This window comes from Hylobates moloch, unplaced genomic scaffold, assembly GCF_009828535.3.
Source record: "Hylobates moloch isolate HMO894 unplaced genomic scaffold, HMol_V3 SCAFFOLD_20, whole genome shotgun sequence".
Lineage (NCBI taxonomy): Eukaryota > Metazoa > Chordata > Mammalia > Primates > Hylobatidae > Hylobates > Hylobates moloch.
In genome coordinates, this window is record NW_026652295.1 from 25,918,296 (window position 1) to 25,945,410 (window position 27,115).

General features: G+C 37.8%; 1 protein-coding gene across 8 annotated transcripts; it reads right to left on the reverse strand.

The window, feature by feature from the left end:
• Positions 1-368: 368 nt before the first annotated feature.
• ZNF322 (zinc finger protein 322) lies at positions 369-27,115 on the reverse strand. Of its 8 annotated transcripts, none has more exons than XM_058432321.1 (5): positions 26,797-27,115; positions 25,902-25,990; positions 10,688-10,759; positions 9,359-9,478; positions 632-5,461 (listed from the first exon to the last, which is right to left on the reverse strand). In XM_058432321.1, exon 5 carries the CDS (start codon positions 5,284-5,286, stop codon positions 4,078-4,080), a length of 1,209 nt encoding a protein of 402 aa, XP_058288304.1. In that variant the 5' UTR covers positions 5,287-5,461; positions 9,359-9,478; positions 10,688-10,759; positions 25,902-25,990; positions 26,797-27,115; the 3' UTR covers positions 632-4,077. The 8 variants fall into 8 exon arrangements, 6 of the variants coding, with proteins under 6 accessions (XP_058288304.1, XP_058288301.1, XP_058288302.1 ...); XM_058432318.1 differs by lacking the exon at positions 25,902-25,990 and adding an exon at positions 10,490-10,638 and having other exon boundaries at positions 10,717-10,759; positions 26,797-27,086; XM_058432319.1 differs by lacking the exon at positions 25,902-25,990 and adding an exon at positions 10,490-10,595 and having other exon boundaries at positions 26,797-27,086.

Genomic DNA, 27,115 nt, shown 5'->3' on the forward strand with positions numbered 1-27,115 from the left:
GCCTCGGCCTCCCAAAGTGCTGGGATTACAGGCGTGAGCCACCACACCCGGCCTATCCCAACTTTTTAAGTTTCCTTTGCCAGATGGAAGGATTCCCTCTGCAAGTGTTAACTGCTTTCAGCTTCTCTCATTTAAAATCCAAATCCCTGCCTGGGGAAAGTGATGACACAAGCTGATGTTTCAGGGACAAAGAAGCTTCAATTGCACTATGAGTTTCTTTTCTCAGTAAACAATGTAAAGACCATTTCAAGAAACACTTATGGTGTGTGTGCTGGATAGCACTTTTCCCTGTCTACTTCACCAGAGACACTGAAGCACACATCATTTCTCTTTCAGTTACTTCTGGGGGTCACAGTTATTATTTTTCCCAGAAATATTTCTCACAATAGTCCACTTCAATGTTGGGAGTAATATCACTTTAAGTTAGAAAAATAAGCATGAAGGCTGCAAATCTTGTTCTACGTACACAACTCTATATGAATCTCAGGAGGAAAAAACAAACTTAAAGCTGTACCTTTTCCCTTCCCTGTTTCATCCACATCATACCTCCTTCTTAGCCTCTTCTCACAATGAAAGCCACTTAAAACTCTGGCATCTATTCTGTTGGTAGAGCAGACAGACATAAACTAGGACAAACTTTATAATGGTGGGTAAATTAGAGCAACTATTTTTATACCATCTCCATCCCACTCTAATTCAACAAATAAGAGCAACAGGGAAGAATTGGAACCAAATGTGGATTTCACTAGGAATTATAAATTTAAAATCTTCCCTAATTTTGACGGTGTCACTCACACAAAAAAACCATAGATGGTTTTGCTGCTAATGAATTTCAGCAGGGCCTCAAACATGGTCAGTTCAAACTATTAGCCCTATTTAAGGAATGCAGTGCAGAGGTTCCAAAAGGATCCAATGTCCACAGCGGAGCACAGACAGTATTCCTTCTGTTCCTCTCTGCCTCAGCATCCAAAATTGCTAGAATTATAGAGATGGTCCAATGGTTATCTCTACCTCCAGGTCTAAGTATCACATTATTAACCACTTCATTCTAATGCAAGTGTAGAGGAAATGCTGTTTCTCTCGGTACAGTGGAGACAGAAATGGAGTTTTTCAGAACAAATGTTTATTTACGAATTAAGGGCAAACAAAAACATTAAAGCATAGGAATACATCAACTGAATACAAGTTGTCTTGTTTGGTCTGAAATCTTGAAAAAGTTAATCTAACTACTTACCTGAGGTAGATTTAGGTTGGCACTGCTTCAAGGGAACCTCCGTCCATCCCAGAAGTTACCTTCTAGTTTTGGTTACAGGCTCCCAAGTGGTCCTCTCCAACCTCAGGTTATGCTATATGAATAATACCAACACCTTTTTCTCCCATGGTTAAAAGCCTTCAGCCTTGTTTCATACCCCCAAAGTTCTCTGTTTGAGGGATGGTCCATCATTAATTTACTTAAAAACTAGAGACAACTACCAGTAAGATCAGTTGAAAGAAGGGTCAAGTCATTGCCCTGTTAATGATACCAACTTTGACCCCTTCTCCATGTTCTCTCTAATGACTAACAAGTAGCCGTAAGGACTACTTTTCATCACCACCATGCCTCACACCCAATACTATTTTAAGTATACTACAAATGTCAAACATATACTAGTGATAGGCATGATTTTCACCAAAGAGAAAAAAATACATCTTGTGTGTCTTATCACACTGGGCAACTTTTCATGGTACAAGAGCTATTTCTAAATATTACAAAAACATGTCAGATCAAATAAACTTCCAGGATATTTTTCTAAAAGAAAAAAAAAAATACCCTAGAATCCTTATTATCACTATGAGCTATATTCACTGGCCCTAATATTATCATGATCATCAACCAGTCATTAGGATCAAAGCTTAGAGCCATACACAAGGTAGCAGTGTAGCAGTTTGCCAACTCCATGAATCCAAATGGCAATACTCTCTGAAGCTCAGGGATCTGCTAGGACAAATCAAACCAAAATCAGAGGATTTGGCCTAGCAACAAAATATTTATTCACTAGTCTACAAAGTCCCAAATACTATAGGAATCTGAAGTATTGGTATTACACGTCTTTGAATCTGAGGGAAGAAAAAAACTGAGATGTGACCATTGATAGATCTCTGGATTAATTATAGTATTTCTAGAGATCATTAAAGACAATCCTAATTACACTTTTAAATTGGAAACAAGTACTTATCCTTAAGCCTCTGATGAATCTGCCAACTACTTTTCCCTTCTAGTATTTAGAATTCTGCATTCCACGCCATATACCTTATAATGTGGTGACTGCAATCCTTTCCCTGGGATTAAAAGGTATTTTCTCTTTCCTTGGCAGAACTGAAATAAATGAAAGACGTATCATTAGGGGTCTTGATTTGCTATAAACAGCAGGATAATGGAGTGAAAAGAACACTAGGTTTGGAGTCAGGATACTCAAAATAAAAAAAGCCTTACTCTTATATTAATAATGCATCATTATGCGTTTTTTACTCTATGCCTACTCAGGCTTAAACTTGTCTTTCAGTTTTCCTGTAGCCATTTTACTAGGAGCTGACTGTGGGTATCTATTGCTGTAAGAGTTGATAAGTGAAGTCACAAAAATATGGACACTAAAACCATCATAACCATTATATGAAATTTGCACTTTGAGTTAAAAAGAAATGAATTTCTAAACTTGAAATTCCAAATACCAGCAATAACTTGAAAGATATTTTAGGGGAAAAAACTTTTGAGAGTATACCTCAACTGACACTAAGTAAAAAGCTGAGTATGCTGTCTCTTTATAAGATTGGTCCTGCAAAGGGAAAACTATTGGGAGAGTTTTGATCTAGGATAGCTACTCCCTAGCTTCTTAGTTCATTTCACTGCCAGCAAAAGGCTGCCATGTTACTATCAACACTCTAGTCCCATCCTAGACAAGCATAAAAATATCAACCAAGGCAAAGTCAATATACTCCTTTCCCCCAACAGTAACACATGCCACACCTTCTATCATAAGGTTACAGTCCTTTCCTTTATTGGATTTCTGAATTTTTTAAAAAGTAAAAGTAAAGCAATCATTAAGTGGTTCAGATAAAAGAAAAGCATCTTTACCTGAGTTACCCATCAGGTCTACTCTGACCCGCCCTAGCTTCTCCCAGAACAAGCTTCTGGGTATCTAAAAAACTATTTTCATACTGATTTCATGTAAAGTCCTCTCTACCATATGAGTCAACTAATTATGAGAACAGTTCTTCTCATACATATTATATGTACATAGATTCTCACCCACAATTAAATCTCTCACTGCAGAACAGGTTTTTTGGGCCTGATAAGACAGGAGCTTCTACCAAAGGTTTTCTCAGACTCAAGGTAAGTATGGGTTTTTTCACTTATGTGAGTTCCCTGATATACCACAAGAGTGGATCATTGACAAGCACTCTTCATTCAGACATTTGCAGTCTTTCCTCAGATTGGTTTTTTTTTTTTTTTTTTTTTTGGGTGCAAACCCAAGTAAGGCTCTCCAATGAATGCTTTTGCCATACTTAAGACAAATATACAATTTTTCACCAGTATGGCTTCTCTGATGGGTAAGTCAGAGTTTTGTTAGAAGCTTTTTCACACTTGCTGGGGCTTCTCCCCAGGGTGGGTTTTCTGAGGTCCAATGAGATGTTCATACTGTCTGCAGCATGACTGACACTGAAGGCATTTAAAAAGTTGTTCTCCGGTGTGAATTCTCTTACAACGAGAAGGGCTGAGCATTAGTAGAAAGCTCTCTCACACTCAGTGCATTTGTAAGGTTTCCCACTTGTATGAATCCTCTTGTGAGTGATCAAATTTGAGCTCAGACGGAAAGTTTTCAAAAACTCTGGGCATCTGTAGATTTCTCATTGGAGTGAGGATGAGGTGTTCTGTTAGGGCAGCTCTCCGGGCAAAGAATTTCTCATACTTCCAATTGCAGGCTCTCTGGTCCCCACTGAATTCTGAGCTCTGAGCAAAGTCTGAGATTTGTCTTCATCTTAATGAGTTCTCTGATACATAAATAATTTTTAATATTGGTATTACAGCTTCTCGCCTGGTCAAGACATCTGTGAGGCTTCTGATGCATGGGGAGGGCTAAGCTCAAGACCTTTTTCACTCACATTACAGACAAACGGTTTTTCACCAGTGTGTACTGTCTGATGTTGAAGAAGGGCTGAGCTCTGGTGGAAGCTTTTATCACATACAGTGTATTTGTAGTGTAGCTCCTCTGTTTGAGTTCTCATTTTCTGTTGGGCAACAAAGTCCATACCTAGGAGGAAGCCACTCTCACATGCAGACCACTGATGTGGTTTCTCTTCCATGTGAATTCTCTGATGTACAATAAGATCTGAGCTACAGTTAAAACTTTTTTCATATTCAAGGCATTTAAAAGTGTGAGTGTGAGTTGCCTGGTGTCTAATTAGGTTGGCACTCCGAGTAAAACTTCTCATACATTCCAGGCATTTATACGGCTTCTCACCTGTGTGGACTCTCTGGTGCACGATAAGGTCTGATTTCTGGCCAAAGCATTTTTCACAGGCACCACACTTATAGGGCTTCTCCCCAGTATGAACTCTTTTATGTACAATGAAGGCTGAACGGTGTCGGTAACTTTTCTCACACTTATTACATTTGTAGGGCCTTTCCCCAGTGTGAGTTCTCTGGTGGCTAATAAGATCTGATTTCCCACTAAAAGCTTTTTCACACTCGAGACACTTAAATGGTTTCTCACCTGTGTGAGTTCTTCGATGCCTTATGAGGTTTGTACTTCTACTGAAGCATTTGTCACACTCACTACATAGATACGGTTTCTCGCCAGTATGGCTTCGCTGGTGGACAAGCAGATCAGAACTCTGACCAAAATTCTTGCCACAAATGTCACATGTATAGAATTTTTTACCTGCATGTGTTCTCTGATGTCCTGAAAGCGCTAAGTGGTGCCAAAAGCTCTTCTCACATTTGCTACATTTATAAGGTTTCTCGTAATTGTGGATCCTCTGGTGTGAAATAAGATCTGAGCTTTGGACAAAGGTTTTCTCACACATATCACATTTATAAGGTTTCTCCCCAGTATGGGTTCTCTCACACATAATAAGAGCTAAGTTTTCACAGAAGTTTTGCTTGCATTCAAGGCACTGGTATATATGACCATCTATCTGAGTAATCTCATGCACATGAATAAAAATCTTTTTACCCTTCTGAGGGCATACATTATATATATTCCTTTTTTGAGTTCTCTGATTACATCTCTCTTCTGAAGTGTACATTTTCTATGGCTCTCTCCTAGGGAGTTTTCCACTGGTCTTCTTGACCCATCATTGCCCTCACAGTCATTTTCTTGGTAAGAATTTGGAAGATACATCTGTTTCAGGCCTTTCAGTCATGAGCCTCTACAAGTTTCCAGCATCATATACGTTAATTCCTTACTTGGTATTTCCAACCCTGTGAGACAAAGTAGAAATATTATTTATATTCCTACGACTAAGAAAAGAATTCTCAAAATTAAAATCACTGCAGAAAAGACAAACTCTGTATCAGAGTCCCTAAGTCTTCTAGGTTTTATATTGCTTGAAATCAGTTATTTACTTTTACTCTTTGCTAATATAAAACTGATCAGCAATACACATGGGAAACTACAAGTAAGAACTCTTTCCTCTATGAATCTGGGTAATTTTAAAATAAGAGCTCTTCATCTTTCCTTGCTTCAGTTGAGAAATCAAGACAAGACTAATAATTATTATGCCTGCTCATGAAGAAAGCAAATCAAAAGGGACCGTGAATGAGTATCTCTGGAGTCCTTTCTGCAGAAAGCTTGGAAGAAAGTAGTTAATGATCATTAGAATTCCCAGTGAACAGAGAGAAAAGTAAGGTTTCTATGACACTAATTCTTAGTAGTGATATTAGGAGAGTTTCTTAACCACTGTAAGCCTCGTTTCCTCATCTGTGAAGTGGATTAATAACAGAAACTACCTTACACGGTTCTGTGGAATATTAAATCACTATTAATCTCCTGGTAAGCCCTCTGTTTTGGCTCTTACTATCACTATTATTATGACAAAGGGGCTTAAGATTCTGCTTTGATATGATTATATAAGCACGTAACTTGCTCAAAAAGAAAAATCCTGACTGACAATAGATACAAGTCTAGGCTTGGAACATAGATTTTATAACAGGCTTTTCTTTACATGGTGAAAAGTTGTAAAAAAGTTTTTTCCTCATTCTGTGGTTTAGAGGTATGTGCACATACAGAAATGCCTAAAGGATCAAGTGTCTTAAAAAAAGGTTGACTCAAGAGAGTTCAGAGGGAGTAATGAGTCAATGCATTTATCGACTACCAAAAATAGACTAAAGAACAGAAATAAAAGGAAGAAAAAAAGCCATTTTCCATATCCTTCACACTTAACTCTCTTCAGTGACCTTTTCATATGTTTGACCCTCTCCCTCATACATTCAGACCACCCCCCATCCATCACCTGAAGAGTACAACCTGATAATTTTGCTTCCTATTTTACTAAGAAAATGGAAGCAAGCAAGCAAAACAACAACACATACACAAAAACCAAAATCCTTTCCACATGCTCCCACCACATCAACCAACCTCTTGTAAGCGTGGTCACGTACTGCATCTTTCCTTCAGCTACCATGGATGACAAACTTCCCTTGCTCAATCTAAGGACAGCCTTTCCATCTGTATACCCCCTTTGTTCACAAGGACATCACTCTAGCAATTCCACCCTCCCTCTCCTGCATTATCAATTTATTCCTTCCTATTGGACCATTCCAATATTATTTCTCTTCTCAAAAACAAAAGCACAATCAACAAGAAAAACCTCTCACACTCAGGCTGTTGTCCCATTTCTCTGTTCCTCTCTGCAGTAAAACTCTTTGAAATAAATAAACCTGTTCATTGTCTCCAATTTTTGTCTTCCAAGGTTTCTGCAACATATTCCAATTAAACAATCAACCCTCACTACTCCACCAAAACCACTTCTGTTAGAAACTTACAAGCTCTTAAGAAATCTGACTCCTAGTTACTACTCTGATCCATTTCTCTGCTCTTCCTCTACTTACTCATTGCACTCCAGTCACCCTAAGTCTTTGCTGTTGTTCAAACAAGCCAGACTCACTCCCATTTCAGGGCCTTTATCCTTGGTATCTCTTCCTGGCTGAAGGGCTCTTCCTCCAGGAATCTTCAAGGCTCTCTCTCTCACCTCATTCACATCTTTGCTCAACTGGAATATTCTCAGTGAAGTCATTTCCAACCACACTATTTTACACTGTACCATACCTCCATCCCAGCTGACTCACACAAACAACACTCCTCTCCTTTCCTATAGAATGTTTTTTGTTTTGTTTTTCTCCATAGAATGTAAGCCCCTAAAAGACAGGGATTTTTGGCTCACTTCATTCACTATTGTTTCCCCAGCACTTAGAAAAGCGCCTGGCACAGAGTAGGTACTCAAACCTAGAAGAGGAGTTCTTACTTGGCATCCACAGACTCCTAGGTAATTTATGAAAACTTTGACTGCAAAATGTACAGTATATGTGCACTTTTCTGGGGAGAAGGTACACAGTTCCTTAAATTATCAAAAAGGTCCAGTATCCAAGAAACTAGATATTAGATTGGAGCCTATTTGCAAAGGAAATGATATTAAAGCTCACCGAATACAGTAAATTAGTAAGTGTAATGGACCAGAACACAAAGCAACACGTGCACTCAGAGACAACAGGAAGTCAAAAGGATCCAAAAGACATGGCACTAACATGGTTACCTCTGGGTAATGAGATGATAGATAACATTCTGTTTCATCAATTTGTTAACAACAGTTTTCTAATTTCCATTCAGCAATTTGTATGCTTTCCTTGTGAAAGGCACAGAGGCTGCTACTTTTTTTTTTTTTTTTTGAGACGGAGTCTCGCTCTGTCGCCCAGGCTGGAGTGCAGTGGCGCAATCTCGGCTCACTGCAAGCTCCGCCTCCGGGGTTCACGCCATTCTCCTGCCTCAGCCTCTCCGAGTAGCTGGGACTACAGGCGCCCGCCACCACGCCCGGCTAATTTTTTGTATTTTTAGTAGACACGGGGTTTCACCGTGGTCTCGATCTCCTGACCTCGTGATCCGCCCGCCTCGGCCTCCCAAAGTGCTGGGATTACAAGCGTGAGCCACCGCGCCCGGCCCAGAGGCTGCTACTTTTACTTACTTTTATTGTAGTAAGTAAAAGTTATTTATAAATATAAAAAGATATACCAAGATTTCAAATGTCAACTCAGAACTGTTCTAAAACTTAAAGGGACAGGAGAGAGAACTGAATGAGGTGGGAGTAGTGCAATTTCTTCAGAGTCAAAACACAGATCCACAGGAAATGTAGTATTGTGACCACAGCGGGACATAATGGGAGAAAAATGCACTGCAAGGCTAACAATAGGGAAGTCAAAACTGAAGTAGACAAGCTAAACAAAACAGACATGTTTATGCTAAATACAGTGATTAAAATCCTACATTTCAAATATGTGGGGGAAACAGAGATCAGACTGTTACTGTGTCTATGCAGAAAAAGGAAGACATAAGAAACTCCATTTTGATCTGTACTCAGAAAAATTCTTCTGCCTTAAGATGCTGTTAATCTGTAACTCTAGCCCCAACCCTGTGCTCACAGAAACATGTGCTGTATTGACTGAAGGTTTAATGGATTTAGGGCTGTGCAGGATGTGCCTTGGTAAAAATGTGTTTGTAAGCAGTATGCTTGGTAAAAGTCATCGCTATTCTCCATTTTCAAGTACCCAGGGACACAATGCACTGTGGAAGGCCGCAGGGACCTCCGCCCAAGAAAGCCTGGGTATTGTCCAAGGTTTCCCACCACTGAGACAGCCTGAGATATGGCCTCGTGGGAAGGGAAAGACCTTACCGTAACCCAGCCTGACACCCGTAAATGGTCTGTGCTGAGGAGGATTAGTGAAAGAAGAAGGCCTCTTTGTAGTTGAGATAAGGGGAAGGCATCTGTCTCCTGCTCGTCCCTGGGAATGGAACGTCTCGGTGTAAAACCCGATTGTACATTCTATTTACTGAGATAGGAGAAAACCACCTTATGGCTGGAGATGAGACATGCTGGCGGCAATACTGCTCTTTACTGCACTGAGATGTTTGTGTAAAGTCAAACATAAATCTGGCCTATGTGCACATCCAGGCACAGCACCTTTCCTTAAACTTATTTACAACACAGCGTCCTTTGCTCACATGTTTTCCTGCTGACCCTCTCCCCACCATTACCCTATAATCCTGCCACATCCCCCTCGCCAAGATAGTGAGATAGTGATCAATAAATACTGAGGGAACTCAGATACCATTGCTGGTGCAGGTCCTCACTTGCTGAGCGCCGGTCCTCTGGGCCCACTTTTCTTCCTCTATATTTTGTCTCTGTCTCTGTCTCTCTTTGTCTTCTTTTCTCAGTCTCTCGTCTCCACCTTGCGAGAAATACCCACAGGTGTGGAGGGGTAGGCCCCCTTCACAAATATTTGAGCATTATCTCCATGATCTATGAACTGTCCTAGAAATTACTTTTTTTGGTCCAAATTACAGCTTTCAGGTGACTTTCACGGTATCACAGAACTCCTTAGACTACAAGACCAGAGTATACTCTGTCACCGTCACAATCTCAATCCTCAAAGCCTAAAGTATCACAAGCATTACTCCTATTTTCTTTTATTAAATTGAGTTTACAGAGCTAAATGGCAAGTATCTGTTTTTGCCTTACAGTCAAAGGAAGTGAGCAAAGGACTTATACGGGGGCTGGATTCCAGCTCTACTCCACCTATCACCTCCCTCATCTCAGTTTATGGCAAATTAATCCTTTATTTCCTCAGGCTAAAACCTTGAAGTCATCCTGCACTCTTCTTTCTCACACCTCACAATCAAGCCATCAACAAATTTGTTGGCTCCATTTCAAAACACATCCAGAGTCTAACCACTTCTCACCAGCTTCTGTTGTTACATTCCAGTCCAAACCACTCTTATTTCTTACTTTCACAATAGCCCAAGAGGCCTACTTGAGCTGCCCTGCTAGCCTGTCACTGCCTCTCTGACACCCTTTTATATTATTCTTCTCTTTGCATGTTCTAATCCAGCCGCAATGGCTTTCTAGCTGTTCCTCATTCAAACATACTACTCTTAGGGCCTTTGCCCTTTCTTTCTTCTGCCTACAGCTTTCTTCCTCCAGATGTGTGCATGAATTTCTCTTAATTCCTTCAAAGACTATTTTTTCAGATGTCATTTCTGAGGAAGGCCTTTCCTAACCACTCTGTTTAAAGTTGTGAATAGTCTTCATGCCCCAGCATTCACTATTCCCCTTTTCTGCTTTACTTTTCTTCATGGCACTTAAAACCTTCTAACATACTATATAATTCACTTTATTCAGTTTATTGTCTATTGCTAAAATATGACAAGGATGTCTGTTTCGTTTGATGATCTTTCCTTACCATGTAAAGTAATGACAGGTACAAAGTTGGTGCTTAATAAGCATCTGCTGAGTCCATGTATGAATTCTCATTGAAATTCTACTTCTCTCCTTGTCTGATAAAAGGACTGAATGTCACAAAGAATGGGAGGTACTCTGATGAGATGGAGTCTGGGAAAGAGAAGGGATACTTCAAAATACTGAAGTAACTGTAGCTTACCTAGAATCCAGATGGAAGAACATACATACATTCCTGATCCTGAGAATTTGACTTCTCAAGGAAGATAGCATTCTGTAAAACACAAAGACAAGGATAAAAAGCCATAAATGAGAGCATTTAGCACTAGATCATTTACACTCAAAGGACTTAACAATGGGTAAACGACAGTTAAAAAGAACAGATGGGTTTTCTTATCTAATCCCTTACAGTCAATTGTGTAGAGTCTTAAATCATCCCATATGACTCTTTAGAGAAAAGGACAATACAGAATCTATAACCCATATACACAATCTATAACTTCCTTGGCAACTATAACAACATTGAAGGAAACGGCTCCTAACACTAAATCTCGGTGGTATCTTGAAAACACGAAGGCATTATCTTCCCCACAGGAACTCAGGCTGTCCTGATCCAAAGTGTAATAGGGACTACAAAGTATTTTTGGGATTATAACAAAATCACCACCTTACCGGCCGGGCGCGGTGGCTCACGCTTGTAATCCCAGCACTTTGGGAGGCCAAGGCGGGCGGATCACGAGGTCAGGAGATCGAGACCACGGTGAAACCCCGTCTCTACTAAAAATACAAAAAATTAGCCGGGCGTGGTGGCGGGCGCCTGTAGTCCCAGCTACTCGGAGAGGCTGAGGCAGGAGAATGGCGTGAACCCGGGAGGCAGAGCTTGCAGTGAGCCGAGATTGCGCCACTGCACTCCAGCCTGGGTGACAGAGCGAGACTCTGTCTCAAAAAAAAAAAAAAAAAAAAAAATTACCACCTTACCACGACTGGAACCCACGTAATCATCACAATTTTGGTTATTCAAAATTTATAACACCCTAAGCTGATTTATATTTCAACCACAAACAACCCAGGAGGTGGTCAATTAGGGGCACAAAAAGAAGTTAGAGAGTCCACACTTAACCATTGATGTCTTTCTCTAGAAGTTTTAACCTGCCTTATACTTAGGTTAATGGGACTTTCAGTTCCCTCAACAACCTTCCTGCTACTGAGGATCAGAAACAAAAATGGAACTACTTGGACCCAGGCAACATATAGGGCCATACAGCTGAAGCTCTCTATGACACTTAGCTCATAGCTGCTAGTATAAAAATGACATGTTTTATGGCTCTAGTTCCAGGTAAGATGGAGGAAACACATGTCATCAATGTCATCCCATTGAATCCAACTATGAAGTCTGGACAGAATGTATGGCCCAGTTATTTGACAACTCCGAAAAGCACATAGCATGCAAGTCAGGAAAGACCAGAATTTTAAATGCCATTCGACCAGCAGTGATTTTACTTCTTTTTTTCCCCCCTTTTTGGTCCGCTTCAGTATGGGGCCTAAAATCAGTGTAGCCCTAAATACAGAAGTGAGGGAAGTTGTAAAACGTAATTGTCAACTGAGGCTTTTCAGAAAACCTGTAAGTTTTCACACCATTTATTTATTTATTTATTTTTATTTTAAGTTCCAGGGTACCTTGTGGGATGTGCAGGCTTGTTACATAGGTAAACGTGTGCCTATGTAAACATGTGCTGTACCTATCAACCCATCACCTAGTTATTAAGCCCAGCATGCATTAGCTATTTTTCCTGATGTTCTCCCTCCCCCCGCACCTTGCTACAGTCCCAGTGTGTTGTTCCCCTCCCTGTGTCTATGTGTTCACATTGTTCAGCTCCCACTTGTAAGTGAGAACATGCAGTGTTTGCATGCCAATTATTTAAAATTGGCCATGGAAGTCAATGGACAGAAAACTGACTTAAATATGAAAAAAAAAAAAAAAGAAAATATCTCTAGAGGAAACATAAAGAACGTGGTAATAAAACACAGTCAGAGGGGATAACACTGGCTACAGAAATCCAAATCTCTCAGCACATCCTTTAAAAGCAGTAAGAATAAGAAGAACAAATGTACTATACAAAGCCCACACTGCCACCAAATCCCATATAGCTATCTCTCACATTCTAGCCATAAGGTATCAATAAGAGCAAGGAAAATCTGAGAATGTGAGGTAAAGAGAAGAGAGCTAGCAGTGGGCAAGACTGACCTAAAATTCATTGCCAGAAAGAAAAACCCACTCTAAGTACCAAAATCTTTATCACAGTAAGTATGTATAGAAAAAAAAAAGCCATTTAGGGTTCAATACTATCTGCAGTTTCTGGTATACACTGGGAGTCTTGGACCATATCCCCCACAAATAAGGTGGGATTACTATATTGTATTTATGGCAGGTGAGAGTTAAATTACACTATTAAACTAAAAAACCATCTGAAGCTGAAATGGCCTTTTAGAAAAGAAAAATTTTAGAAACCCTTAAAAACCAACTAATTAAAGGTTAAATATAAAAATTTATTTTTTTAATGAACTAAAGGCATTAAAAAAGATCTAAATATGGTTGGGTGTGGTGGCTCACGCCTGTAATCCCAGTACTTTGGGAGACCGAGGCAGGCGGATCATTTGAGGTCGGCAGTTCGAGACCAGCCTGACCAACATGGAGAAACTCTGTCTCTACTAAAAATACAAAATTAGTCAGGCGTGGTGGTGCATGCCTGTAATCCCAGCTACTTGGGAGGCTGAGGCAGGAGAATCACTTGAACCCAGGAGGCGGAGGTTGCAGTGAGCTGAGATCAGGCCATTGCACTCCAGCCTGGGCAACAAGAGCGAAACTCCACCTCAAAAAATAAATAAATAAATAAAAAATAAAAATAAATAAATAAATAAATAAATAAATCTAAGTACGAAAGTAGCTAATATAACAAAAATCAAACATTCAAAAAAGAAAGTCATGAAAGAGCTATGAAAACCTATCATGTAGAAAAAAATGTAACAAAATACAGTTATAACAAATAATATGACATTGTTAAAACCAAACATCAACTACATCAATAACTATAAGTGAGCTTAACACACCTATTAAAGAGATTTTCATTTTGGCTCACAAGCAAGACCTAACTATATGCTAAATACAAGAGACACCTAAAGCAAAGTGATTCAGGCAGACTAAAAATAAGGAGGTGGGAAAAGGAACACTAGGCAAACAGAAACAATAAAAGTAGGGCTTTTGATCCTGATACCAGGCAGAGTTCAAGACAAAAGCATTAAATATAATAATACTTTCTAAATTACACTAAAGTCATGGTTATCTATGTATCACATTACACAGCAGGCACATTTACAAAGGAAAAACAGAGATACAGATACAAAGAAACAGAGATAAAAATATTAATAATAGAAAAGCTTAATATACCACTCTCGATAAAAGACATACAAACTGGACCAAGAAGTAATGATGCAGAAGGCCTAAATAACCTAATTAATAAGTAAATCTTATTTATATTAAACCGTATGTCCTGATAAGTACACATTCTTTTCAAGAACACATGAATCATCCACAAAAATCTGTCATATATTACGTAATAAAGGAAGCATCATTAATTATCATAAAGAAACATTACAAGAAACAATCTGCAGCAAAACTAGAAATTTATTAAAATATCAAATAACAAAAGGTCCTTTCAAATGGGGGGAAAATAAACTGTTAAAAGACTTCAGTAAAAGGGGCAATGAAAAAGTTTAAAAAATTTTTAAGTATTCATAATTGAAAATATTATATATTACAATCTATGGAATAAATTTAAACCAGTTTATGCCTATATTTCTTTAATCAATAAAAACAGAAGAATTAAAATGAACAAGTTAAATTCTTAGATCAAAAGCTAAGAAAAAAATAAATTTCAATTGAGCCCAGGAGTTCAAGACCAGCCTGGGCAATATTAATGAGACCCAATTTCTATTTTAAATAAATAAATAAGTAGGTATGGTAGCTCATGCCTACAATCCCAGTGCTTTGGGAGGCCGAGGCAGTAGGATCACTTGAGCCCAGGAGTTCAAGACCAGCCTGGGCAACATAGCAAGATCCTGTCTCTATTTTGTTTTTTAATGGGAAAAAAAATCAAAATAATAACAAAAATAGATAAAAGGAGAAATCAACGAACTAGAGAACAAAAAGACAGTAAATCTAATGATAACTCAAAATCATACTTATTTTGTAAAACTTAAAGAAACAGATAAACCACTAGGTTACTTAATGAAGAAAAAAAGGGAGAAAGCACACATTTACAAAGTAAGAAATGACAAGGAAGAATAACCACCGAACAGAAAAACACACATACATGAAACCACTTTGCAAATCTCTATATAAATGAATATGATTAACTATGAAATAAGGGTTTCTTTATGAAACACAATTTATTAGAGTTGACTCCATTAAAGATATAAAGTCTTAAAACACCAATTTGCAGAGAATAAATAGAAAAAGCTATAAAGGAACCATTCCATAAAAAGCACTAGGCCCAGATTATTTCACAAAATAATTCTACAAATCTACACAGACCAAATAAATACAATGCTTCATACATATTTTCCAGAGCGCTGAAAATGAAGAACAACTTCCTAATTCTTTTTGTGAAATAAGGATAGCACTGGTAACTAAACCTGATGAAGAGAGCATAAAAAAATTTTAATGTCCAATATCGCTTTTTTTTTAAAGAGTCGGGGTCTTGCTCTGATACCCGGGCTGGAGAGCAGTGGCACAATCATAGCTCACTGTAGCCTCAAGCTCCTAGGCTCAAGCAATTCTCCTGGCTCAGCCTCCTGAATAGCTGGGGTATAGGTACATACCACCATGCCTGGCTAACATTTTTTATGAATGTGAGAAATACTAACAAAAATCGATACCACATTAAAAAAATAATATACTATGACCAAGTGGAATTTTTGCAAAATTGGTTCAAAATTAGACTATCTTTCAATATGAGGAAATCCACTAAATATAATACCCCATATGAACAGACCTATGGAGAAAAATAATATAATTATCTCCATAGTGAAAGAACTTGCAACAGAAATCAACATCTATTCTGGATAAAAACACTCAAGAAAGTGGGAATTAATAGATACTTCCTTTTAATACGATAAAACATACATTCCTTCATCCAGTACCTTAAATTAGAAAAACTACAATAATTTTTACTAAGATCAGGAACAAGGCAAGTATGGCCAATACTTCTCTTTTCAATCACTGACCTGGAAGTATTAATCAATGCAATTAGAAAAATCAATTAGAGGTGTGAAAGAAGTAAAACGATCTCTATTTGGAGGTAATTTAATAGTAGAATTAGAAAATCCTACAAAGGACCAATGCTAAAACTAACTCAAATGATAAAGGAATTCAGTATGGTAGCAGGGTATAAAATTTGCCACACGGAAACCACCAGTTTTTTAAATAAACATAAAGAATAACTAATTGGAACACACAATGATAGAGAACAACCTTTGTATAAAAGCAGCAATATAAAACTACTTAGAAATAAATAAAAAATAGCCATGCCAAATAAAGCACAGGAAAACCTTCTCCCCCTAAGACCCAAAAATAGACTTGAATAAATGGAAGGACATCCTTTGTTCTTGTATAGAACAATTCAACATTATGAAGATGTTCCCTCCTAAGATTTATAAACAATGCACTCTCAATAAAAATAACAAGCTTCTTTATGAAACTAGACTAAGGGGTGGCAAACTATGGCCCATCTGTTTTTTTCAAATAAAATTTTACTGAAATAGGGTCATACTTATTCATTAATGTATTGAAAGGCAGAATTGAGTAGTCACAACAGAGACCAGATAGTCACCAAAGCCTAAATACAATACTTTCTGGCCCTTTACAGAAAAATCTCCAATGCCTAAGCTGTACAGTTGCTACTCAAGTTCACTTTGAAAAGACTAACAAGGACAGCCACGAAGCAATGAAAAGACAGACTATGAAGGGTAACTAAACCCATGAGACATTAAAATAAACTCTAAAGCTTCTAATATTAAAACAACAGAGTTTCGAAACACAATTAGATAAAGGGACAAATAGAATAGAAAATCCAGAAATAGACACAAACACATATAGAAATTTAGTATACAATAAAGATGACATCTCAAATCACCAGGGCAAAAATGGACTTTTTAATAAACGATGGTAAAACATCAAGGTAGCCACATGAAAATAGGTACAATTTGGTCTATACCTCATACCACACACCAATATAAACACCCAATTGGTTAGGGTCCTAAATGTATACATGGAAACGATAAGATACTACAAGAAAACTAAAGTAAATTCTACTTTAATCTTAGGGTACCAAAAATTTTCTATCTGTAAGACTAATCATTTGACTAATAAATTTTTTTAATATATATATATATATATATATATATATTATATAAAAATATATATATAATAAATATATATAAAATATATATATATATAAAAATATATATATATATAAAATATATATATATATAAAAAATATATATAAAAAATATATATATATATATATATATATATATTTTTTTTTTTTTTTTTTGAGACCATTTCTTTTGGCGTGATCTTGGCTCACCACAACCTCTGCCTCCTGAGTTCAAGTGATTCTCCCGCCTCAGCCTCCTGAGTAGCTGGGATTGCAGGCATGCACCACCATGCCTGGCTAATTCTGCATTTTTAGTAGAGACGGGGTCTCTTCATGTTGGTCACGTTGATCTCGAACTCCCGACCTCAGGAGCTCGCCTCAGCCTCCCAAAGTGCTGGGATTACAGGCGTGCGCCACTGTGCCGGCCAAAAACATTTTATATATATAAAAAATGAACAAAGTCAACAGTCAATGGGCAAACTGAGAGAAAATATTTGTAACAATATTTGAGATACAGGGACAATATACCTAATATATAAAGATCTCTTAAAAATTGAGGGAAAACAACAAAAATCTGATAGAAAAATAAGCAAAAGACAATTCTCACGCACACAAAATATAAAAATGTCCCTTGAATATTTGAGAAGCTGTTCAATCTCATAATTAGAGAAATGCAAATTAAAATAAGTGTCATTACTAGGAATACAGAGAAACTTCTTCAAGTTGATAAAGAACATCTACAAGAAAACCACTGCTAACATCATATCATACTTAATGGTGAAAACTTAGAAGCTTTCAGCTAACATCAGGAACAAGGTACGAATGTTCTCTCTCACCACTGCTTTTCAACATAATACTGGAATAGAGAGATAATGCTACAAGACAAGAAAAGGAAATAAAAGGTATACAGATTACGAAGGAATAAAACTGTCTTTGTAAGTGACATGACCATATATGTAAAAATCTGAAAAAATCATCAACAAAAAACTCCTGGGACTAAGAAGTGATTACAGTTAAGGTTGTACAATACAGGGTTAACATACAAATCAATTATTTTCCTCTGTACCAGCAATAAACAGGTAAAATTTGAAATTAAAAACACAATACCATTTACATTAGCACTCTAAAAAATGAAACATCTTAAGTATAAATCTAACCAAATATGTTCATAATTTATGCAAAGAAAATTTAAAAACTCTAATAAAAGAAATAAAAAAGAGAACTAAATAATTGGAGGGATATTCCACATCCATGGATAAGAAAATTCAATACTGTCAAATAGTTCTTCCCAACTTGTACTACAGATTCAACACAATCCCAGCAAATTATCTTGTAAATACTGACATATTGATACAAAGTTTATATGAAGAGGTAAAAGACCTAGATTAGCGATCATAATGCTGAAGGGGAGGAACAAAGTTGGAGGACTGATGCTACCTAACTTCAACACTTACTATACTACTTGAAGTTACAAGACTAAAGCTATAGTAATCAAGAAAGTGTGGTAATGGTGAAAGAACAGACAAATAGATAAATGGAACAGAATAGAGTCCAAAAATATACCCATATAAATAGAGTCAGCTGATCCATGATAAAGGAACAAAGGCAATAGATACAATGCAGAAAAAGATAGTCTTTTCAACAAATGGTGCTGAAGTAACTAGACATTCACATGCAAAAAAAAAAAAAGAAGAAAATCCTGTCATTCGCATCAACATAAATGAACCTGGAGGACATTCATTACGTTAAGTGAAATAAGACAGACACAGAAAGATGAATACCACATAACCTCACTTACATATGGAGTATAAAATAGTCTAACTGATAGAAACAGATGGTAAAATGGTGGTTACCAGAGGCTGAGACATAGCAGGGTTGGTAAGATATTGGTCAAAGGATACAAAATTTCAGTTAAACAGGAAGAATAAGTTCTAGAGTTCTACTGTAGGTAAGTTCTAGAGTTCTACATCATGGCTAATAAAAATACATTGCATATTTGAAAATTGCTGAGGGTAGATTTTATGTTCTCACCACAAGAAATGGTATGTGAGGTAATATATGTTAAATAGCTTGATTTAGCCATTCCACAATGTATATATATATATTGAGACATCATGTTCTACACCATAAATACATACATATTTACTTCTCAATTAAAAAAAATTTACAAACCCCAAATGAATCAGATACCTAAGTATAAAACACAAAACAGTAAAACCTCTAGAGAATAACAAAGGAGAAAATCTAGATGACCTCGGATATAGCAATGACTTTATATTTTTGGGATGGGGGTCTCGCTCTGTGACCCAGGCTGGAGTGCAGTGGTGCGATCTCAACTTACTGCAACCTCTGCCTCCCAGGATCAAGTGGTCCTCCCACCTCAGCCTCCTGAGTAGCTGGGACCACAGGCGTGTGTCACTACTCCAGGCTAATTTTTTCTATTTTTGGTAGAGACATGGGTCTTACCATGCTGCCCAGGCTGGTATTGAACTCCTGAGCTCAACTGATCTGCCTACCTTGGCCTCCCATAGTGCTAGGATTATAGGCGTGAGCCACCACGCCTGTGCTAGCAATGACTTTTTAGATACAACAACAAAGGCATGATCCATGGAGGAAAATTGATAAGCTGGACTTAAAAATTAAAAAAGTCTGCTCTATGAAATAAACTGTCTAGAGAATGAGAAGATAAGCCACAGACTGGGAGAAAATATTTGCAGAAGACACATCTGATTAAAGACTTATTCCAAACATTTAAAAATCTCCCAAATATACATATACCCTTAAAACTCAACAAGAAAACAAACCAGTTTAAAAAACTGGCAAGTCAAGCCAGGTGTGGTGGCTCATGCCTGCAATGCCAGCACTTTGGGAGGCTGAGGCGGGTGGATCACCTGAGGTCAGGAGCTCGAGATCAGCCTGGCCAACATAGTGAAACCCCATCTCTATTAAAAATACAAAAAATTAGCTGAACCTGGTGGCAGGAGCCTGTAATTCCATCTACTAGGGAGGCTGAGGCAGGAGAATCACTTGAACCTAGGAGGCAGAGGTTGCAGTGAGCTGAGATCACACCATTGCACTCCAGCCTGGGCAACAAGAGCGAAACTCCGTCTCAAAAAAAAAAAAAAAAAATTGTAGATACTCCATAGAATGTACAACATAAAGAGTGAACCCTAACGTAACCTATGGAGTTTGGGTGACAATGATGTATCAACTTAAGTTCACTGATTGTAAGCAATGTATCACTCTGTTGAAGAGATTAACAGCGGGGGATGCTGTGTGTGCGGTATGTGCACGTGTCAGGGTAAAGGGAGTGGTAGGGGACATATGGGTACTCTCTGTATTTTTTGCTCAATTTTGCTATGAACCTAACAGTTCTCTAAAAAATAAAGTCTATAAAAAATGAAATAATTTTTTAAATGTACATGAAATACCAGTTCTCACCAATTAAATCTGCATACATTAAAAGGTATGACAATGCATTTTGTTATCAACACTGTAAGGAAACAGACACACTCATATGTTGCTGGAGGGAATGCAAATTGGTAAGTCTATAAAAAAATGAAATAATTTTTTAAAAGTACATGAAATAGCAGTATCATCAATTAAATCAGTATACATTAAAAGGCATGACAATGCATTTTGCTGTCAACACTGTAAGGAAACAGACAAACTCATATGTTGCTGGAGGGAATGCATATGGGTACAATCTCTTCCAGAGGGGAACGTGGCAATATGTAACAAAACTAGATATACATTTACTTTGGACTCAGCAATCCCACTTCTAGAAATGGACTCTGAAGATTCACCTCCGATAACATGAAAATATAAAGCATAAAATTACTTGTAGTAATGTTTGTAAGGGGAAAATATTTAAAATAAATATCTGTACATAAGAAAATGATGAATAAACTATGGTACATACATCCACATATAATGGAGTACTATGCAACTGTAGAAGAGAATGAGGAAAATCTTTATCAACTGATATGGAGTGATTTCCAGGATAAATTATACATTTAAAAAAGCAAAGTGTAAAAAAGTATGTTGTTATTTTATGTAAGAAAGTAGAAATAAAAAATTATATATGTAGTTCTCCACTTGCCCCCAAAAAACAAGAAACTAATGAGATTGGTTATCATTACAAGGCAGATAAAAATGGAATTGATGGCACAGGAAAACAGAATTGGGTGGAGGAGAAGAGTCACATTTCTCTAAGAATATGAATACACAGCACACATATTTTTACTTTTAGAATTATGTTACATTTTACATATTCAATACATGAATGAACTAATGAAGTAAATAGTCAAGATGGAGGAGAAAAGCACAAAAACAAATGCGCCTGTGTTTCAAATAAATAACAACTACAGAGAAAAGGAAAAAAAGTAACTCTTTAACACAATATTGGGACTATGTATATTCAATCTAAAGATAAAAATAACTCAAATCAGTAGAGGTTTTCCCCCCTGCCAGGATAAGGGTGCACTACTTAATGTGTATCCTAGGACTGAAGAAATAAGTAAATATACTATGGATAATGTCACCTAGATTCCCCATTGTCAATGAAGAAGGCTACAAACATAGAAAAGAGAAAGGCTAGAATGAACTCTGTAGTGTTTAACTGTAATTAGAAGTATCAGTATAAATCAAGATTTTAAGGTTTATATAGAGAATAAAGAAATGTATGTATATGTGAAATTATGTAAGTTTATTTTTTTTTCCTAGTAGTGTTTGCTGAGAAGTCATGGAAACAATAAAATCCTAGTAGTAATGAGTATACCAAGCATTCAGACATGGGTTTCTAAATACCATTCTCCATTGAAAAGAATCAAGACTCTTTGGAGAAATGGCTGTTTCCACGGTTTGGAAAGTATAAGATAAGCCTGGACCATCCTGATGTGTCAGAAAGAAAGGAAGTGCTCAAAAAGTGGTGCAATATGCCAGAAGGACCCACAATTCAGGATGGAAGGACTGCCACTGTACAAATCTGGAACAAGCAGAACATTGAAATAAGTAGTAACAGTAATAAATTAGTCACGCAATAAGAATCCATGAATTTGTACTCATTAAAAAAAAGTGTATAGAAGGGAAAATTTTTTTACATTAGAAAAGCAAACAATTAAATATAGAAGAAATTATGGAATTAAAAATTTCACCATGTTCAATCAAAAGAAGAGTACTGTGCAAAAATCTAGTGGATGAAAAATTTTATGAGAATCAAGATATTTACATAATCTGAAAATATCTCCCTACTAGATATTTAATAATTATAAATACAAAAAGAGTAACTTCACAGTATAGAAACCTGGAAGACGCCACCTTAACCAAGTGGTATCCTCAACTAAACTGAACATGACCAGTAATGAGATAAAACATCATGAGCCTCCTAATATGATGCAAAGAGAAAAACAACATCACTTCTGCGGTATCTTGCCAAAAATGTCTAAACTGAATCTGATCACGAGGGAACATCAGAAAAACCCAAACTGAGGGAAACTACCAAACAAATGGCCTAAATATTCAAAAAATGTCAAAGGTATGAAAGACAGAGCCTGAAGATATGTTCACAATAGAGACAACATTATAATTAAATTAAATGACTGATGCTGAATTAGATCTTGGTCCACAGAAAACATTTTTTTCTTTTTGTCTTAAACAACATGAGTGGAGCAATTGGCTAAGTTTGAATAAGGTCTGGAGATTAGATAATAGTACTTATTGTATGAATGTTAATTTCCTGACTCTGATAATGGTAATGATAATTTCTAGAGAATATCCTTGTTTTTAAGAAATATACAGTTGAATATTTAGGACAGGCTTTCTCAACTAGGGTTCTAGAAAAGAAGTCCCCACAGAAAATGTATTTGAATGACTGTTTTCTCAGTTCTCCGAAGGATGGCATGTAGCTAGTAGTACAGTACACGCATACGAGAGCAGGACTCCATGTCTTGATTCTCTGTTTGAGAAGAGGCATGTCTACAACTTACTCTCAAATGGTTCAGGAAAAAATCTATATATATGTATATGTGTACTGCTATGCTTTGAATGTGTCCTCCAAAGTTAATGCATTGGAAACTTGATCCCCAATGCAGTGATGTCGGGAAACAGGGCCTAATGGGAGGTATGTAGGTAACAGGGACACCACCCTCATAGACTAATGCCATTATTTCAGGAGTCGGTTCCTCATAAAAAGATGAGTTTGGTCCCTTTCTGAGCACTCTTGCTTGCTCTCACCCTCTCTTTGCCCTTTTGCCATGAAATGACACAGCAAGAAGGCTCTCACTAGATGCCAGCCCCCGTCTTGGACTTTCGAATCTCCAGAATCATGAGCCAATAAATTTCTGTTCATTACAAATTACTCAGTCTATGGTATTCTGTTACAGCAGCCCAAAACAGACTAAAACATTTGTTTAATAGAGAGAGGCAAAATCATAAAGCAAACATGGTAAAATGTTAACATTTAGAGCATATGGGTGAAGGGTATATGGGAGTTCTTTGTACCGTTTTGCAATTTTTTGTATATCTGTACTTATTCAAAATTAAAAGGTATTTTATTTGGATTTTCAAAAACATGGTGGCTAAAGGTTGGTTTATTCTGGTGGTTAATACTGACAGTTTAAGCTCTGGATGCAGATTTTGGTTCAAATTCCCACTCTACTCCTTTGTAGCTGTGAGAACTTGGGTTAGTAACTTAATTTCCTTCAACTTCAATTTTCTCTTTTTTCCCACAGAGTTGCTATGAGAACCAAGACACTGCCGGTACTAAGCTCAATGCCTAGGTCTCAGTAGATGCTTAATAAATGGTAGATTCTATTATTTTCTTAATTCTACCTTCACATGCACAAAACCATTAACGTATTAAGCCCGTTTTCTATGCCTGATTCTTGTGCAAAGCCTTGTTCAAAACCCACTTGAAATAACTAATAAAACAATTTGGCCAGTTAATGATTAATATAAAAATTATGCAAGAACTAGAAAAAATTTATGGAGAAATATTAGAAAGAAAAGGAAGAATTCCAACTCAGAATCACAACTAAGTAAAGATATGCAGGGATACACACAAATAGCTGTTATAAGATGGGGGTTCATAAAAGGTTTTGTCTTTTAACATTTGTATTATTGTTAAGCTCAAAAGGAGAAAAGAGTGAAAATAAAGGATTCTTAGTTTTGTCACAGCCAGGCAAATCATTTACATTATTCCCTAGTTATCAGTCCAAGGTGTCTTATTTGCCCTAAACAACCAATGAAGTGTGGGGCATTAAGAAGAAAAAAAAAACTGAATAAATAAGGAAATAATTTTCCTATTCATATCCAAGCTTTTTTTAGATGTCAACACCTAAAAAATAAGTCTGGGTGTCAAACCTCAAAACAGATCACAAGGCCAGGCGCAGTGGCTCACGCCTGTGATCCCAGCACTTTGGGAGGCCAAGGCAGGCGGATCAGAAGGTCAGGAGATTGAGACTATCCTGGCTAACACGGTGAAACCCCGTCTCTACTAAAAAGTACAAAAAAATTAGCCGGGCGTGGTGGTGGGCACCTGTAGTCCCAGCTACTTGGGAGGCTGAGGCAGGAGAATGGTGTGGACCTGGAAGGCGGAGCTTGCAGTGAGCTGAGATTGAGCTGAGAACTACTGCACTCCAGCCTAGGTGACAGAGGGAAGACTCCGTCTCAAAAAAAAAAAAAAATATCGTGACACTTCCCTAATTTAAAATACTGTTTTCTATCACACTCGGAATAAAATCCAAAGTTTTTACTGCCCTACATAATGTGGCACCTCTGCATTATCTTCAACCTCACAGGCCACCTCTGAACTTTTGCACTTGTTCCTTCTGCCTAGAATGCTCTTCCCCATGCAGCTTACTCCTTTATTGGACTCAAGTCTCTGCCTGAAGATCACTTCCTCAAAAAGCAGCATACCCTGACTACCTTATCTAAAATAGCCTGTGTTGCTTTATCCCATTTTATTTCTCTCCACAGCACTTATCACCATTCAACTTTGTGGTATACATTTTATATTTGTTCATTTGTTTGTCTTTTCACTAAAATATAACTTCTATTAGGGTTAGGACTTAGTCTTTTGATTACTATAATATCCCTAGTACCTAAAGTACATTTGTTGAATAAATGAAAAGTGTGAACAAATACCAGAACAAAAAGGCAATCATTATCCTTGGACCCCCAGTAGCTATATAACAGACTAGATCAGTAGCCCTGGCTGGTTCATCTAGCAAGCCCAAATACATCTTTCAAGTCTTAGCTCCAGGGTACCCTCCTTTAGGATGCTTCTCTTGCCCCATCCTAGGAAGAGACTAGTGCTCTTTCCTGCCTAGGGTCGAAGGAAAGGAATAAACTGCAATACAACAAAAGTCCAAGCAGACAGGCTAATTCATACAACTTGAGAGTTCATGGTTATCCTTAAAGTGTATATGGGACCAAGAGACAAAGTTAGTAAAGCATTATTTAAAAATTAGATGGTGTTTATAGGCCTTAGGCTTGGAAATTTCTCATTTATTTTTCATTGATTACATGGATTATCTCATTTAGTCCTCCCAAGGACCCTGTAAAATAGGTATTAATACCAATGTTTGGATCTTATAGATAGAAAACTTGATGCTTAGGGCAGTTAGATAATCACCCAATAACTTACAAATAGTAAGTAGGAGAGCCAAGATTTAAATACCTATCTTCTGACTCCAGAGCCTGCCTAAGCATTAGGCATACTACCCTCTTTGTGCTACAAATCAATCAAAAAGCAATTACTGCAAGCCTAATGTGAATATGCACGCATGTTGAAAAGGAGTAGAAAATAGCCTTAAGTTGGTAAGACAGAGCTCAGTTTTGTCACTCTGCTATCTTAGGAGATAAGAAAGGGCCATTTTCTTTTTCCATCTATCTTCTCCCATACTTTCCTGTCTTTCACCCTGCCCCACCCCACGCCCCCATCCACATTTATACAGAAACAGAGCCTGGTATACCACTTACCATAACAAGAAAGACTCAAGACCATCTTCCTTTTGGTTTCAAAAGGTCTCTAGTCCAGAACTATTCACAACACTCAATTCTTCCCTCTCCTAGATGAAAAATCAATAATGTAGACGATGACCTTGTGAAATTTATAATTCATAATTTTTCTAGAGCTGGCTAGAAAATTGGTCCCATTTCCTCTCCATTCTAGTGAGCATCCTTCAACCATAGCTTACCTCTTCCCATCTTTGCTTACACTGTTTCTCCTGCAGGAAGTACCTGCCACCGGTAGCCATCAGTTCCGACTAGCTCTAGACAAAATGTCAAGAATCTTTCTGAATAATTACTAACTGTAACTTCATAACAAAGCCCTAAGCCTCGTTTTTCGTTTGTTTTTTCTCCTTCTGCTAATTGTTTTTGTTTGTATTATCTCAACTCCTAAGATCAAAGACCCATTCGTCTACCACTACAAACCCCAAAGTGCATGTGATAAGTGTATATAATATAAAGTTATCTGTAATTCCGTTTTCCAAAAAAAAAAATGGTTACAGGAAGATTAAACAAACCAGATTTTTCTGCAGATAGATTCAACTGCAACATAACTAATTTCTGCACTGAAGATGAAGCGAAAAATCCATTCAAGGTCCTTTTATTCCTCGATATATATGAAAGATTATATTGCTTTGAAAAGTGCCTTGCAGTGTTTGCTATTATTATCTCTAGGAACCACCGTACTAAGGCTCTCTTCTTTCAACTTTTCATTGACCATCTTTCAGTCCCCCGTCCGCCGTCAGGGGGGACCGGACCATGCTCAATGTCCAGGAACAGGGGCTGCTCCCACTCGACTGTGGCGGTGGGTCTTGGGTGCCACCGCGCACCCATCCCACCCCTGGGCCCCGCAGGCCGCGCTTACCCTGGCAGCCGCCGGCGCCGCCCCTAGGCCTGGGGACAGCACTTCCGGTTACTCTCCGGACACTGGAATCTGGGCTTCCTGGCGGCCGCAGACTCTGCGATAGTGGATCCAAGGGCTAGGCTTCGGGAAGGAAAGAAAAGCGAACCCGGGACGGACAAGAGCTAGCAGCAACTCCCTTCGTGCGCCTAGACTAGGGGAGTTGGGGCCAGGCCGCCCACAGAGCGCTTTAACAGAGCGCCTTAACAGAGAGCTTCAAGGGCCCACAAGGCCGGCTACGCAAACCCTTTCAAGCTGGCTGGGAAGAGGCCGGCGCAGCCCC

What these genes read in the sequence shown, in the direction of transcription:
- ZNF322 (XM_032140612.2), bottom strand. Translation starts at nt 5,286, where the DNA reads ATGTACACTTCAGAAGAGAGATGTAATCAGAGAACTCAAAAAAGGAAT.